Source organism: Pseudonaja textilis, chromosome 1, assembly GCF_049901715.1.
Source record: "Pseudonaja textilis isolate UNSWEBS1 chromosome 1, rPseTex1.2, whole genome shotgun sequence".
Classification (NCBI taxonomy): Eukaryota; Metazoa; Chordata; class Lepidosauria; order Squamata; family Elapidae; genus Pseudonaja; species Pseudonaja textilis.
In genome coordinates this window covers 14505043-14523170 of record NC_141990.1, presented here as the reverse complement: position 1 = coordinate 14523170, position 18128 = coordinate 14505043, and the positions used below count along the sequence as shown (strand labels likewise).

Genomic DNA, 18128 nt, shown 5'->3' with positions numbered 1-18128 from the left:
TTCTCTGTGATTTTAGCAGTTTTTCTACTTTCTTCCTTTCTCTTTCATTTTAAAATCTTAAAATTTTAGATGTTAAAATACTCACAACATTAGGTCGCTGACACACAGTTTTTTGAATGGAGTTGAACAACTGCAAAAATTAGATAAATAAAGACATTACAAATCCTCTCAAATCCTGGCTGGCTGGCCGAATGACTGGTTCCTTTGACTTTCTACCCTCAGAAAGACCTTCAATTCAGGCATTTTCTAGAACAACGATGAAAAGGAAAATGTAGCTTGAACCCTTAATCAAATTGCAATATTTTCTTTTTTCTTCCTCCCACTCTTTTTTTCTTGTTGTTTCTGCCCTGGGCTTTCTCCATCACATGTCAAGCCAAAACTTTAGAATATGATTTTCCTGCTGAACCTGGAAACCTATAAAGGAAAGCTGTGTGGGAATAACAGAGGTCAGGAGTGCCATAAAGCTTGCTTGCTTTCTTTCTTTCTTTCTTTCTTTCTTTCTTTCTTTCTTTCTTTCTTTCTTTCTTTCTTTCTTTCTTTCTTTCTTTCTTTCTTTCTTTCTTCCTTCCTTCCTTCCTTCCTTCCTTCCTTCCTTCCTTCCTTCCTTCTTTCTTTCTCTCTTTCTCTCTTTCTTCCTTCCTTCCTTCCTTCCTTCCTTCCTTCCTTCCTTCCTTCCTTCTTTCCTTCTTTCCTTCCTTCCTTCCTTCTTTCTTTCTTTCTTTCTCTCTTTCTTTCTTTCTTTCTTTCTTTCTTTTTCTATCTATCTTTCTATCTATCTATAAAAGAAAATCTCTGAAAAGCTGGTGCAAAGTAGCCACAGCAAAAGTTAGCAATTGCATATTCTTCATGCAGTGCGAAAATGGGGAAAGCTGCAAGGGAACCTGGGAAGAATGATGCGAGGCTGAGTGCTTGCCATTAACTGTGGCAAATGGAGAGAATTGCGGTATACTTTAAAAGGCTGAATTGCAAGAAAATATAGGCTTCTCCTGACCCTTTGCATTCTGATGGTTTCACAGTGAGAAATATCACTGTTAAAATTACACCTTGCCAAGCGCACTGCTCTATCAATCACTCCCTCTTTGCGGTTTCAGTGCTGCTGAATTGCAGGTAAAGGATTTGATGGTCCATTAAAGCAATGGAACGAGCAGCGTTTGTCTCTCAATTCTGTCTCTTCTTAGCATTTCTCTTGGAGCGCAGGCAATGCACTTCGAAAAGAGAAGGAGAAAAAAGATCAGAGTTTCTTGTGCTTAGAGTCATGGACAAGTTTTGAAGCCACTGCAATGACAGTCAGTTAACTGCTAAGCTGCTAAGGCTTGAGATTCTGTGTATGATGTAAGGCTCTAGACAAGGGGTGTCAAACTCAATTTCATTGAGGGCTGTATCAGGGTTGTGTTTGACCTCAGGGGGGCAGAGTGCATGTGGCCAGGGTGTGTGTGGCCAGCTCAATGTCACTCATGTCAGGGGCAGAGTGCGTGTGGCCTTGGGGGCAGAGTGCGTGTGGCCAGGGTGGGCGTGGCCAGCTCAACGTCACTCATGTCGGGGGCACCTGTGGTGGACTAAGCACTCTGCCAGAGAAAACGGGCTCCTGAGCTCTGTTTTCGGCTGCAACTTCCCCCTGCAACCCTCTGCCCTATGGCAACAACAAACAATCAAATAAACCAATTGATTGATTCCATCTCCATCCAGGGTTCTCAGACCCAGTGACAAAAAAAACATGTCTTCAGGACCTTTCAGAAAAAGAACAGAATGGTGGCCAATCATAGGGAATACTGTTCCATAGAGAAGGGGCCACCACTGGGAAGGTCCTTTTTTCTGGTCCCATAGATGTACATTCTTAATATATTGTATGGAGCTGCAACATATCCTGCCTTCCTGTCCTAGAGAGCTGGATCGATGTAATAGGCGAGAGGTGATCCTTCAAGCAGCCTTGCCCCCAGTTAATGAAACGAGGTGTAGACATAAGTAATTCATGTTATCACATTCTGGTCCAGATGCTGCTTCTGAATGATCCTTAAGACCTGACTGATTTTTAATCTCTCTAAGCTTTTCCTTCCCTTTTCCTTCCAGTGTCAAAGATGAAACCTTGGCAGCTACATGCCACCTCATTTCAACTTGTCATTAGAGGAGGGAGGTATTGCTTTCAAATGGGTTACATTGAGAAACAAAACTTCTACGATTCTGCTGAAGGCCATGGAAGCCTGGAATCTGTTCAGAGACATCACAAGCAGATGGTTCTCATAACTATGAGAACTTATTTACATGAACTATGTGAAAGGTTGGGGATTTGGCTTGGAAAAGTGTTGTTTTATTCTATGGACTGGGGTTTGAGAACCTCAGAGTTAGTTTTGCTTCAACATTACTCTGCTGTGTATTCAATAAATAGTAAGGAATTTCAAAAACAGAATGATCCTGGATTTTTATTTGTATTCTCAATCTGGATGTTGACATCCAGATGTTAAAAACTCCCAGAATGCCCAGATAATATAATCAACAGATTACCTGAAAGGTGAAAATTACCAGAAAATGAAGATAGGTTTCATGCAGGTAGCCCAGAAAAAAAATCCCTGCCTTCCAACCTCAAACAAACATTTATCTTAAAAGAAGACCAAGAAATAAATGAGGCTTTGAGGGCTGAGCGATTAAGTTGAAAAACTCTATCGTAAACCATTTAGCTGTCTGCCTATATAAATTATTCAAGTTCCAGAAGTTAGCTTGTGGTTGACTTCCAAGGACCTAATAGGGATGTAGCATCTTAATGACAAAAACAGTGCTAAATCAATCAGGCCCGAAGATGAGGAATGCCAACAAGGAGCAATTAAACAGCAATCAAGAACAATTGCACTTTTAACACTGATCACCAAAGCCTAGAGATTAAGCTGAAGAAATGTGTTTTATGATTCTTCTACTCACGGCTTAAAAGCCTCTCATTTTTAATAGGGGAGAAGAGGGAAAAAAATCTATTTAATCATATCAGCTCTATTGAACTAGGTCACTCTTCTTCAAACGGGTCACCTTTCAAATGTGTGGCCTTCAGGCTGGTTGGGGAATAGTGGGTGTTGAAGTCCACATACCTTAAAGGAACCATGTTTGAAAAACACTGTAGTAGATTTTAACTAGATTTTTTAACAAAATGGAAATGAAATGAAATTTACATTTTGCTCTGTTCTCACTACTACTTTTTAGAGCACGAGTGTCAACCTTTTCATTTATCTGGGCCACATTAATGAAGAGGAATTGTCTTGAAGTGCTTATATAATATATAATATAGTTAATTTGAATAAATATAACTAAAATTGCATAATAATGTTAAACATTTACATTTCATGGGGCTGCATTACTAACTGTCCAGGGCCGCATGCAGCCCATAGACTGTGGGTTGGACATCTATTTCATAACTCTGTCTTGGGACGTTTCTCAGAGAAAACAATCTTATTACAATATTATGGTATATTATAGTCACTGCATCCTGGGGATTTTTCTCAATTCAGAAGTGGCTATCTCAATAGGATTTCAGGCTGTTGTATGCCTCCTCTGTTTGAATCATAGCAATAGCACTTAGACTTATATACGGCTTCATATCACTTTATAGCCCTCTCTCAGCAGTTTATAGAGTCAACTTATCACCCCCAACAATCTGGGTCCTCATTTTACTGCCCTCAGAAGGATGGAAGGCTTAGTCAACCTTGAGCCAGTAAGGATCAAACCCTTGACAGTCTGCAGAATTAGACTGCAATACTGCATTCAAACCACCATGCTCCTCATCTATCCAGCAAATGACTGCCTTAAATATATCTGAATGAAATAAGAATCATAACACAAGAATTTTCTGAATTTATTCTCAGAGGCTTTTTAATGATTATAGATGTATGTCATATATGATTGGAAATATCACTGATGATCTATAGGAAGTATGTCTTCTTTGTGGTAGCACTCTGACTTATACAATCTCTTTATGTATTCAGAATTGAAAGCTACTATAAGTTCCATGAGAAACATTTCTTAGTCAAGAGCTCAAGGATGTGACTTTTCATTGTGGCAGTCCAAGGACATTTTCTTATTAATTATCCTAATCTCTTAAGTAGAAGTTGTGGAATTCAGGACCATGGACAGCTTCTTACTAACTGGCTTTTCTGCTCTTGTTGCGGTAAAAAAACTCAATACAAAAGAAGTCGCTCAACAGAAAACGAAAGCTGCTCAAAAAGAGCTTTTTTTTTTTTTTTTCTAGAAATGGGGTTCCCGGAGTAGCAAGCTCATTAGGTTCTTCACCTAACTAATTCGTTTTAAACATTCTTCTAATTAAATAAAATGACAGGCTAGTATTTTGCAAAACATCTTCAAGCATAAATTTTATTTCTAAGAATGGCCAGGATTCTGCATACACCTAGTAATGGAATTATTAGATTATAAACTAACAGATAGACCAGTATTTTGCTTGCTTTGGGGTATCTCTAAGTTTGATGAGTGGGCAAATCCATCATGGCATTCATCATTGTGCATCATTTTAGGTCTCAATAAATAAAAGCAGGTTGGTATTTTTCCTTCATTCTTAGAAATTTTCATCCCATCTAGTATCCAGTCTTTAAAAGCATAAAATGATTTAGCAACTTGCAACAACCAAAACAAATTTGTTTTCCCCGAGAAGGCTTTTATTATTATTTTTTATAATTAATTCTAAAATCTTGTAGTAAAAGTCAATAGACCAAATTTATCTGGATCTTTAATCTGTTTATAACTTTGTTAGGTCGAAATTGTTTTAGCTTTTTGCTCTGTGTTTCAATTTCTTTCTTAAGCTTATAATTAATTTTTCTTTTGTTTAGAGTTCAACATAAATTCACCTATTATCCCAAAGTACTGTTCGGAAGGTCTCTAATAGCTTTAAGGGAGTTAATAGGCATTTTTCAAAAGTTATTAGAAAGTAAGATTTACAAACCTGGGGTCCCTTAAAACAGGAGTCCGCAAATCCCAGGCCATGAACTACCCAATAGGAACCAAGTGCAAGTGAGTGAAGGTTCATCTGTGTATGCGTGGGATTTAGGTAGCATGCAGAACCATGCCCTCGTCCCCATAGCCCTAAAGGTTGGGGGACACTGCTTTAAAAGGTTTTGTTATGGTTGTTCACAAGATTGCTGATCCTGTTGTCTCCCAACAGTCAAACCCATGGAAAATCACTGTCTTTTGGTCTCCTTGCAAAGTGCAGCTATTCAGAGAATATGTGGGCAATCTCCTGCCCTCTCTTTATCCAGAGAGGTTCCAAGTAACCAGTGACTGGTTTCTTAGTGTTCACCATGGACATCAGTTTTGCTTTTACAGAGACATCTTCAGTTTGTCGTATTTCTCTGGAAGTTTCCACCTGATTATACATGCATATGCTTAAATTGTGTGCAAAGCTATTTTAGCCAGTCATGCTAGAAAGAAAGCAGGGTCTTTGAGTATATTTGAAAAGCTTAAAAAGCCAGATTACAGTACTTGTGAGGAAATAATTGCACATGAATGGGTGGTTTGTATGTTTAATTTTCATTGTGGTCAGGGACTAGTGGATTGAAATGATATTTACTGTCTATAACTTGGTGGTGAAGCATCCATCTGTCTGTTTATTTGTTCCCAATTAGCTGAATGGCAAAATGTCAGATCGTTTGTTGGTGTATTATGAAGAAGCTTGCTTCTGCACAAGATCATTCTAATGTAGGGTCATAGAATCAAAATAGGCTGGTTGATGGAGGATCTGTTAACGAAATCTGAGCAAGTTATATTTATAGGGCAGGGTTGTCAAACTCGATTTCATTGAGGGCTACATCAAGGTTGTATTTGGGGGACCGGGGTGGGCATAGCCAGGGTGGGTGTGCCACGCGTGGCCAGGTGGGTGTGACCAGCTTGACATCACTTGTTGTCAGGGGCACCTGTGGTGGCCTGAGCGCTCTGCCAGTGAAAACAGGGTCCTGAGCTCCATTTTCGGCTGTGACAACTTATTGCAACCCTCTGCCAGCAAAAATGGACCTCAGGAAGCCCTTCATTTTTTCTTGCAGAGGCACTGCAGGCCAGTCCTCTGATGTTTCCCGGGTGGCCTCGCAGCCCAGATCTAAGCACCCCATGGGCCAGGTGCAGTCCCTGGGCCTTGAGTTTGACACCCCTGCTATAGGGCAAGTATTTGTATTTGGGGATGGAGGTGCTTTTGGAGGTTACAACTTTGAGTCATAATTTCAAAGCATGATTGAAGCTGTGAATGGGTACCCAAAATGAAATACTCCCTGATATGTTATGTTCCCTAGTGTGATGATGATGATTACATACCATCAAGTCATTGTCGACTCTTTAGTGACTGCCTAGGTAGCTTTTCTCCATGATGAAAAATGCAACCCAATACCTGCCTCCTTAGATATTGCGCTGAATTCACTGGCACTTAGCCTCTGATTGCATCCCACAATTTGAATCACAAAATCCTTTATGAAAGAAGGTAGTTCTGATTGGGCATCTAGTCTGGGGTTGTCTGTAATATCTGGCAGTGGATTATCAGATTTCCTGGCGAGAGGTTTTCCAGCATTTTCTCGAAATCCCAACAATTAAATATGAATGTTTCTGTGTGCAGAGCACATACTTGATCACTAAATTGCAGTGTTTCCAGATTACAGTCAAGCAGTTGATAAATGTTACCCAAAGTTTCTATGGGGTACAAAATGTGTGATGAGAAAGTGGTGATTAAGACTTCAGGAACATTATCAGAAGCGAAGATGTTTATGCTTCCTTTTGTTTGTTGTCACCAGCCAACATTTGGTCCTTAGATGTAGAAACATGTTGGGGAATTATATGACAAGAACAAAGCAGCATTTCTTCAGAGTTTAATGTGGATAAATTCAATCCAATTCAAACCTTTATTGTCACTGCACAACCTGTATACAACTGAGCCTCCCTTAGTGTACTCCCCACCACACACACAATGCAACTCATAGTGAAAGACAGAAAATCCCAAACCCAGTGAATCATACTAACAAACACACAATCCTATTGCACCAATCTGAACATATTGCATGTTGCGCCCTGTGGTGGGATTCAATTTTTTTTAATACTGGTCTGTGCGCATGGTGTGGATTGGTGACCATGGCTTGGTGGGCATGGCAGGGGATGGATATTGTAAAATCTTCATTCCCACCTCGCTCCAGGGGAAGGTTATTGCAAAATCGCCATCCTCTCCCCACCCCACTAACCTGCTTTCCAGCTCCGTTCTCCTGTGCAGGGCAACAAAAGAAGACCCAGCCAATCAGCTGAGACTTGGGAGGCAGAGAATAGATGGGGGTGGGGCCAGTCAGAGGTGATATTCCGAACTACTCAAAGTTTCTGCTATCGGTTCTCCAAAACTAGCCAGAAGCTGCTAAATACCACCTCTGGTTGTGCTGGCCTCGCAAGTCTATCGTATTACATAGTTGTGATGTTATTTTGCATTCAGGTGTCTGACAGCCCATGGATGAAAACTGTTCTTTAGCCAGTTTGTGTGACTGGCTATGCTTCTATATCTCCTTCCCAATGGTAGGAGGGTAAAGAAGTGCTGCCCAGGGTGTGAGTCATCCCTGAGGATTTTCCTCACTGTTCTAAGGCAGCGAGCCCTAGAGATTTCGTCTAGTGGTATTAGTGATGAAAGTGGACTATCAGAATTTAGTTCCATGTGTTCAGTCACATTTGCCCAAGTCCAGAGCTGGTCTATCAGGAAGCAAGAGGAATACAAGTCTGTAGTCATCTAGACCATGGTTGTACCAAAGGTGCTTTTTCAAAAGGCAACTGGACTTCCTTTGTTTTTCCTTGAAGATGTTTTGTTTCTCATCCAAAAGCTTCTTCAGTGGGGAATGGAACCACCATGAGCCACAGCGATGCAGTGGTTAGAGTGCAGTACTGCAGGCTACTTCTGCTGCCTGCCCGCTGCCTGCAATTTGGCAGTTCAAATCTCACCAGGCTCCAGGTTGACTCAGCCTTCCATCCTTCTGAGATTGGTAAAGTGAGGACCCAGATTGTTGGGGATAAACCATTTAGAGAGGGCTGACAAGCCCTGTGAAGTGGTATATAAGTCTAAGTGCTATTGCTATTTATATTCCTTGCAGTCATCTGGTCATTAGCACTCCCTCTGAGAGACCACTTGGAGGTTTCTCTGTGTGCTCAGGTGATCCTGAATAGTGCTTCGGAATCACAGGTATCTCAGGCAGAGTGGATAGATCTGAGTCTGCCACATAAGCTTCCTTTCACCCTCAAACTATGCTCAAATTGCTGGACAAATCATTATTAAAATTGGGGGGGGGGGGGAGTTTCAATTAACATCTGTGAGTGGATGCTATTTCGCCTCTTGCCTTAGGCAACGAAATTACTGTGTCCAAAACAAATGGTTTGATAGAGCGACCAGCGTGCTTTAATTTCCAGGCTAGAATGGATGCCTTCAAATATCTTTCTTAGACAGTCTGTAAACTTTCATTTCTTACTTTCGTTCTGCAGCTTAATCCAGGGCAAAACAGCTGCCGAGACAGTGACAGTGAAAGTGCAAGCGGAGAATCGAAAGGCTTCCGTCGGAGCAGTTCGAGAGAGAGACTCAGTGACGTAAGTGTGACTTTTACTGCATTCGATACTTAGATGGACGTTTAACCCAGTCTGGGGAAAAAAAACAAAAAACCTATGAGTCAAAGACTGGCACTCCAGATGCTAAAGACCCAACCTCAGAGTTATTTCCAAGGGTATCTTTGCAAACCGGTAACTTTTTCCCTTCATGGAGCTAGGGTAATCGTGGCCTGCATGTGACGCATCGGCCCGTAAACCACCAGTTTGACACCCGTGGTTTAAAGGGAACATTATGGGATATTGATTGATGGACATGATGAACTGAAACACTGAGGAAGAAGTGTCCCTACTCACCTAGATGGGAGACTCCAAAAGTAAATGAGATACAGATGGTCCTCAACTTACGACCATTCATGTAATAATTATTATAAATTCCAATGGTGCTGAAAAAAGTGACTTATGACAGGTCTTCAAACTTACCTGGCACAGTGTCCCTGGGGTCATGTGATCACAATTTGGGTGTATAGCAGCCAACTCACACTTACAATGATTGCAACATCCTGCAGTCATGTGATAGTCATTTGTGACCTTCCCAGGCAGCTTCTGACAAGCAAAGTCAATAGGGAAGCTACCAGGGAAGGTCATATAAGTTGTTGTCATATGATGTCTTGCTTAATTGTACCACTTAACATCAAATTTTCTGGTCCCAATTGTGGCCATAAGTTGAGGACCATGTGTCTATTCATTTGGGAGGAAGCAATCTATGAATGTTTATCAGTCATGAGAGCGAAATGTCGGACATAATGTAACCTGCCCTAGAAAATCAGTTATAAATGATCAACACTGGTGAGATGCGGTCTTGTACTGTATCTTCTTGGTGAGACAATATTGATTTGAACAGGATGAAATACAGTGGTACCTTGGTACTCATCATTCATTGGTTCCAGGAGGTGCAATGAGAACCAAAAATAATGAGTACCAAACATTTTTTCCCATAAGGAATAATGTAGTGAGTCACAAGACAGCTGATACCGACAAATTCGAGCTTGTGTGTTGAGTATTAACAAATAATGAATACCAGAACAACATTTTCACATCAAAATGTGTTGAATACCAACTTTGATGAGTTTCAAAGCAGCTGAGTACCTAGGTATCACTGTATGTTGGACAGATGAACCTTTGTGACCCAGTGGGAACCTTCTCCCCTTTTTCATGGAATGTCCCTCACAAATTGTTAATGTGTGTACAGTAACAAAACACATATGTTTCCTAGAGAACAAAGCAACTTCCCTTAGTATATGACCTCTTAATTCTAGCAATTGATTAAGAGGATTGAGTCCTGTCCTGGGCCAATAAGAATGCAGCCAACTGGCATTTGTAAGAATGAAGTTATGGAAATAACCATGCAGCCCAAGGTCTTTTTAAAAACATCTGTCAGGAGAGGTACCAGCGATAAGTTGGGGAAAAACAGTAATTCTTTCCAGACAAAATTGAAAATTAAAAGTACTGGGTCTGGGTAAATGTTGGCTTGGCCATGATCTCAATGGTTAAGGTTTAGAAAAAACAAAGTTGTAAGAGTAGTATTAAAATCACAATAACTGATAGCTTTGGGATAAATATGGCGTGAAAACTTGTAATCCATACTCATAAAGGACAATGTCAGCTGGAGCAGTTGGCAGTCTTTCTGCTAATAATAATCATGTGCCTGCTTTGCAGAAATTTAAATCTGCTTTTCTCCAAACTCCCGAGATCTCCAGCTCACTAGAAACATTGACTGAGAAACTTAACAAGCCTTTATAATGAGATAAATATCTTGCTAACCAAGCTAAAACAAATAATCTACGTTTTCCTCCTGCTGAAGTACAGATTGTCTTAATTATTTTTTAAAGGAAAAATTAGTTCTGAACTACAATTTTAAATTTGGTGCTTATTATAACATCAATAGCCTACCTCTTGCATGGATATCATTTTTCTTTGTAGCTTGTCTAGGAAAGAGGGTGGGTACAAGAGAGAATGTGCTGTGGTCCCATTGCTGGGAATATTAAGAGAAATAGAAAATGTGTCTTATAGCAGAGGGTGAAGTCAGTTATTCTATGGGTTGGAAGAGAATAACTTCATTGAGTTGTTCTGGACTCTGGCAATTGCCAGCTTTGATGCATGGATATCATTTTTCCATTTGCAGTAGCAATATACACTTATGGTGATGCAGTGGTTAGACAGTGATATTGCAGGCTAATTTTGCTGACTGCCAGCAGTTTGATTCTCACCGGCTCAAGGTTGACTCAGCTTTCCATCCTTTCTAGGTCAGTAAAATGAGGACCCAGATTGTTGGGGGCAATAGGCTGACTCTATACCACTTAAAGAGGGCTGTAAACAGCTATAAACACTGTGTAGCCGTATATAAATACTGTAAGTCTAAGGGCTATTGCTATAACAGTTCCTGAGAAAGGGACTTGGTATGAGTCTGTTTTACAATCTTATTAACTAGACAGGTATTATTGGAAGAAGACTTCCCTTCGTGCAGTACAGTGCAATAGCATTGTGCAGATTGCTCCTCCAGACTCAAAGTTTGAAGCTATCATCCTGTTAGGCCATGGCTGTCAAACTCAATTTCATTGAGGGCCGCATCAGGTTAGGGGGGCAGGTGTGTGTGTGGCTGGGGGGGGCATGGCCAGCATGATGTCACTTGTGTTGGGGAGCACCTGTGGTGGTCCGAGCACTCTGCCAGCAGAAACAGGCTCCCAAGCTCTGTTTTCAGCTGCAACAGCCTCCTGCAGCCCTCCGGCAGTGAAAACGGAGCTTGGGGAAGCTGCGCATGGGCCCTTGCAAGCTCCCTTTTTGCTTTCAGAGGTACCATGGGCCAATCTTTCACTGTGTCCAGGTTGGCCCTGTGGTCCAGATCTGACCCCTGGGCCTTGAGTGACACCCTTGTGTTAGGCCATACCAAAGGAAGAAAGAGACACCAAGATTGAACATTGCTTCTACTATATTTAGGGCTGTGTCTTGTTTAATAACTTCCCTAGTTGTTATAGTAAAAAAAAAAAAAAAACTCACTGAGAGTTGCAACTTTCATTTATTCCCAGAAAGATGTTTAGTTTTAGTTATGGCCAGCAAAATCCTCTCACCCAAGTTCAGTTGCCGGCCCCTCTGATGAAATAAACTTGAGTTGGCATGACTGGAGAAGGTTTTCCTGGAAGTCTGCCCAACAGTCTGACTTGATGCCTCGTGTCAGTTTTACTCATAGTCTTGGGAAAGGGTTGGACCTGAATTTAAAAGACAACACAGGAAGACAGAGGAATCAGCCTGGCAAACAAAGCAAGAGAGCGGTGCAGGGAAAAACAAAACCAAGGATGCTGGTAAATCCTGAGAAGCTGAAATGGAAGTGCGAATTTGTTTAATCAATTTTTATTTCCCCATAAACAGTATTTTAATTCACCTCAATAACATCTCTCAGGCTCCAAAGAAAATATTATTTCAGGCTTCCTTTCCTTTCCTTTCCTTTCCTTTCCTTTCCTTTCCTTTCCTTTCCTTTCCTTTCCTTTCCTTTCCTTCCCTTCCCTTCCCTTCCCTTCCCTTCCCTTCCCTTCTTTACTTTTCTCCTCCACCTTCTCCTTCACCTTCATGTTTCCTCCACCTTTTCTCCTTTGGGGAATATAGGGAGCTGAAGGTTGACCATCTTAAAATTGCTAAGGTTGAAACACTAATCAGGACCGAGCTGTCCTTTGTCAGATAACCTGCCAACAACTGACCTGCAACCAATGGGTTGCAGCTCTTACCAAAGACGGATTTGATTTTGATGGATTTTGTACTTTGGAAAAAGTGCGAAGAAGAGCAACTAAGACGATTAAAGGCCTAGAGACTAACACATATGAAGAATGGCTGCAGCATTTGGGTATGGCCAGTCTAGAGAAAAGAAGGACTAGGGGAGGGAGGACAATAGCAGTATTCCAGTATTTGAGGCTGTCCCCAAAGAAGGGCGAGGGTCAACTTATTTTGCAAAGCACCAGAAGGCAGGACAAGAAACAATGGATGGAGACTAATCAAGGAGAGAAGCAACCTGGAATTAAGGAGAAACTTCCTAAAATGAGGACAATTAACCAGCGGAACAGCTTGTCTTCAGGCGTGATGGGTGCTTCATCGTTGGCGATTTTTAAGAAGAGATTGGACAGTCCTTTGTCTGAAATGGCATAGGATCTTCTGCTTGAACAGAGGGTTGGACTAGAAGACCTCCAAGGTCCCTTCCAGCTCTGTTCTGATTCTGATCTCCCATCCTTCTATTTGCAGCACACGGGGAGAGAGGTTGACAGAGTGAAAGGGGAGGAGAGGCATTCTCAGAAAAAAAATGTATAGGCAGAAAAAAACTTACCCTGTGGTAGACTAAGCCCAATTAATTAGCCAACAGCATTTGGCATCGAGGGGATGAGTTCATGCAGAGTACCTTGGCCTTTTGCTTTGCTCTTCTTATTCTCTCTCAACCTCCAGCTCCTCCTTGCTGTATTTCCATTTGTGTTGCTTTTGTGAGACTGACAATTTGTTTTCTGCTTTCTGGATAAGACTGCCCTAGGGCTCTGAAGATGTTGGAGCTGTCAGTTCTCTCCCGCTCCATCCTTATGTAAAGCAGAGAGCACTGTCACCAAGTTCGTCTCATCAAAACCTCGCCTGCAGTGGAATTCATTCACTTGAGACTTTGCTTGGAGGCAAGATGGCTGCTCCTTCTGTTTCCTTCATCCAGGAATTCAGTTCCACCCAACTTTGTCTTCCCAAACCCTCTGAATTACTTGCATTTTCATTCATTTCTCCTGGAGCTTCGTCTCCTCCCCCATTCTACTCTTCTCTTTTCAAAGCTGCTTCTTTTTTAAAAAAAGGCTTTATTTATAGATACACATCAGTTCTCAAATATTCTAGTATAATATGGAATTTGCTAATGGAGTACTGGAAAATGGCTGCTGGAGGTAATGAAATATGGAAAATGCTATAGGTTATTGCAGTGGGATACTAAAAATTTATGACTGGCATTATATTAAGTAGTGGATTATTTAATCACACTCTATCTAGTTAGTAAGCCCTGAATGGGAAGCATGCTTAGGATGCTAATCTAAAACCAAATAAACCACATGATATCTTAGCATAACATAACAAATTCTGCTTTTAGTGCTACATTGGAATTACATTACTTCTTAATGCTCAGGGAAGGAAATCCTATGGAAAGTAAAAATAGACACCATGTTTCTCACAAAATAAGGCCAGGCCTTATTTTTTTTTGAGCCCCGAAAAAACAGCTAGGATGTCTTTTGGGGGGTGAATTAATTTCTCTCCCCCCCCCCCCATGCACCAGCGCCATCTCCAACAACAGCATCTGAGTCGCTCCCACTTTCTCCCCATCCCCATAACAACAAGGAAAAAAACATTTTGAGGTACCTGGGAGCGCTGCACGTTGCGTTTTGGTTTAATCTTGAGCGGCTGGGTGGGCGTGAGAAGAACCGAGCGAGAGTCTCTGCTGCTGCTACCCTTGGTACTTAGAAGTAACTGCATATCTTTCTTGGTTTTTTTGGCACTGGAAAAACATTATTAAATATAAATGGAAAAATATTGACATGATATTTGAAAGCGGTCCTTTGCTATATAAAGGCTAATGTGTTGGACATGGACTTGGGAGATTCAGATTTAAATCTAGATTCAGCTGTACATAGAGGAATCTACAGGTATGGTAAAAGGTCTCAAAATGCCATCTCCAATGGTGTGTTTGAAGCCTCGGTGTGTGATGCTCATAAAATATATATTTATTATTTATTTATTGTATGTATAAAAATAAATCATATTATTCACTAAATAAATAAATGTAGGAACGACGACAAACGCACGAACAATTAAAATTACAGAGGACTCGATTAGACTAAAAAGTCACAAGCTTGAGTGGAGAGAGGAGATAGTCATTTCCCTGTCATTGCACCAACCCCCTCCAGTGTAAAGCACCTCCATCAGGGTCCCATCTCAACTGGCAGAGGCAAGACTTAAGGTTGCTTTGGAAGACCAGGAGACTGGGGGTAGACCTCACCTCCAGCAGCAAGGTGTTCCAAAGAGTGGTCCACAGCAGGAAAGGCTCTTACCTTAGACCCTGCCAGCTGAAATGCCTTGGCTGATGGGGTCCACAGTAGACCCTTTCTGCTGGCGCAGTTGAGGCAGACCAATCCCATTGGGGCAAGATGGTTCCTCAGAAATTCTGGACCCATGCCTTAATTGGCTTTAACAGTGATAACCAACACCTTCAATTGCACCCAGAAGCAGATTGCAACCGGTGAAGCTCACATTAAAGTGGTGTTACATGTACCATACTAGGGTTGCACCATTGCAGCCATTGTCTTGACTTTTGACATGCCCTGCAAATACCTGTGGAGTAACAGAAGTTTCTGGCTACCGTGAGCTTATCAATTCTTTCTGAGCCTGGCTTATGTCCTATCCTGAACTTAGCCATCGAAAGTGGGATATAAATCTAATGACCAACAATGAACCTAAATGTCAGGTTAAGCTTTAGAAGATATTGTCTTGTTTTACAGGGAAGGCAATTGCCTTTTATAATATTTCTTAGCTTCTTAGCTTCCAGAAGGGATCTCCAAGAGCTAAGATCAGCACGGAGGTGAATTTCCATTTGCTGTCCCTTTTAGGGATAATTTCTTGCAAACTATACTGTGGGCAGGATTCACGCTCTGCCTCTGATATAATATCCCCCTTTTAAAATCTTTTTGACACTCTTCACTCTCATTTCTAAAGCAGCAGGTTGCATGGCTTGAACAGGTATCTCACATCAGGGAGCTGAAGTGAATGATTGTTGAGAGAATCACAAAGCAACCCAAGTTCCTGTGTGGAACTAGACTGAAAGATGCTTCACCGTAGGGCTCCATACTGTTCAACTCTGATAGAAATCTTTTTTGGCATGGTAGTTTTCCTAGCGATAATACATACTGTAAGTGTCATTTGGTTTGCTCTTCTCTTCTTTGGGGACTTTCTGAACTCAGATTTCCTGGATATGTCCCACACAAGAATTCACCAACTATGGCTCTATTTAGGGCCAGAGTTAGCTTTTTTCAAAGCCAGGTTCAGAAAAGGGAGGTAGAGAAAGGATCTGGATTTAAGGGCATTGAGTAGATGGTGCTGCTCTTGCGTTGGGAGCAGCAAAGCCACTTCCAGGTTAAAGATTAACTGATGCCCATTTGGGGGGGATGGGGGTCCTTATATGTCCCCATCAGGTAAATATAATATATAATATAATCATTGTACAAATCTATATAGCACTAGCTGGATACCCGTGCTTTGTAACGACACTATGTGATTGGGCTATGCAGGAGAAATCTGGTTCACAATCCGTTGGCTCAGTGGTGGTCAGTGATTGAAAACACATAAGGGAATATTGCTCCCTCCGCCTTGAATCGGAAGCAGTTCCATAGGTGGAATGCGTAGACATTTTGGTTTGGCAGTTAGAAGAGAGTTCTTTTCAGGTGGGAAGGGGGAGTAGAATGTCTAACTCCTTAGCATCAGAGCGCGTTAATAGAAGGCAACTGGCAGTTGGAACAGAGTTCTTTTCAGATGGGGAGGGAGAGTAGAACTCCTTAGCATAGAGTGTTAATTACTGTATTAAGAAATAGTAATGATCTGATGGTCATTTCGAAAAATCCTTTCTTAGCAAGCACCTAGAAGCCAAGAGGAACATACGCGCCAAATTTCAAGCTTGTAGGCTTTACGGTTCTGGAGATTTCATGACGAGTGAGTGGTACTTGGCTTTTATCTATATAGAGAGATTATTACTAGCTATCTAGGTCTATATGCAGCCTGTGGGCTGCAGGTTGGACACACCTCATCTAAGCAGAATAGAGTGCTATTACCTTGAAGGCTGCATTTTAAAGAACAGATATTTGGAGAATAAAAGAGGAGATTCAGCCATCAGATTCAGTCATGAAAATTTAGCAGGCCCGAATATTTACCTGAATTATATGAGTAGGATGGGGTGAGGGAGATAAAAATAACCAGCTGATCAGCAAAATCTAAAACACTCAGTTGGAGATTGACCTGGATTTTATATACAGTATATCGTCTGCAAGAAAACAAGCTAGCTCAGAGAGCACCAAGGACCCCTCATGTCAACCCTGAGCTACAAATATTCTCCTTTATTAGTAACACTAGGTGTGTATATTAAGAGGTTATAATACCAGTAATTTAATACCAGCAGGGTCATTTTAAGTACTGAAAGCAGGCACCTGTCTTAGGCAACAGCAATATAGGAAGATGCTGAAGGTAGAAAATGGCAAAGCCTCATTTCATACTGAGCAGGAGAAGGCAATGGTGAAGCACTCCTGAATTTTACCAAGAAGACTACAAGCAGTGGCAGGATTCAAAAAAAAAAAAAATTACTACCAGTTCTGAGGGCATGACTTGGTGGGAATGGCGTAGCTTGGTGGGCGTGGCAGGGGAAGGATACTGTAAAATCTCCATTCCCTCCCCACTCCACTAACCTGCTTTCCAGCTCCATTCTCCTGTTCAGGGCAACAAAAGAAGACCCAGCCGATCAGCTGGGACTCGGGAGGCAGGGAATAGATGGGGGCGGGGCCAGTCAGAGGTGGTATTTGCCGGTTCTCTGAACTGCTCAAAATTTCCGCTACTGGTTCTCCAGAACTGGTCAGAAGCTGCTGAATACCACCTCTGACTACAAGGACATACAAGATACCGTGATTGATAAGATGGTCCCCTCCGGTTGGGTGTCATTCAAGATGCTACCAAGAAAGAGCTCAGAATCTTTCAGAGAACTAATGCTGATTATGATGTGGCTAGATTAAAGCCTTTGGGATGTCTAGTTGCTGAAGATGCCATGCAAGAAAAGAAAACCCGAACCTTCAAAGACTGACTAACAGCAGGAAGATGGAATATAACAAGCTTGAAGGTAGGAACCCTCAGCACAATGACAGATGACATCGCTACACATTGACACATTAGACATCAGCGAGTTGAAGTGGACTGGAATTGGATGTTCTCGGAAGATCACACTGTTTTATTACTCAAAACATGATAGCGGGGGGAAAAATATCTTGCAATTATTTTCCTCCTACCGAAGGGTCAGTTCCAATCAGAAGCAATGGTGTGGAGAGAATTTCCTGGTGATCTCTGCTTTGTAAGAAGGCCTCAGGATTCTGTCCTTTCTCCAATTCACTTTAACTTCCAGTTGCTGGAGGGGGCCATCCGTTAACAAAGAGTTTGGTATCATCAATGCGCAAATGATACCCAGCTTTACTTCTCATCCTAGGCTGAACAGGAAGCATATGAAAGTACTGATCCAGTGCTCTCAGGATCTGGGTGGCGAAGAACAGACATTCATTCTTCGAAATAAAATGGTTTTGGTGTTGTGGTCCTAAGGATTCCAGGAAAATTCCATCACTGAATTCCGCCATTCAGAAGTGGTCCACAGCTTGAGTCCTTCTTATTATACAACTTCTAACTCCTATTTCAGGATTAGATGACAGGTGGATAAGAGAGCTTTTGTGTCAATTGGCAACGTTCCTTGGAAGGTTTCAATACATCCATCTGTAAGGATTCTAAATTGAATAGATGGATGG

General features: G+C 41.6%; 1 protein-coding gene across 8 annotated transcripts in view; it reads left to right on the top strand.

Moving 5' to 3' along the window:
- The window catches only part of AUTS2 (activator of transcription and developmental regulator AUTS2), a 983444-nt gene that overhangs the window by 385378 nt on the left and 579938 nt on the right, over positions 1 to 18128 (top strand). For all 8 annotated transcript variants that reach the window (XM_087926163.1, XM_087926175.1, XM_087926166.1 and 5 more), the window contains one exon: positions 8470 to 8571. In XM_087926163.1, coding sequence (XP_087782289.1) covers positions 8470 to 8571 — 102 coding nt within the window. The remainder of the gene's footprint in view (positions 1 to 8469; positions 8572 to 18128) is intronic.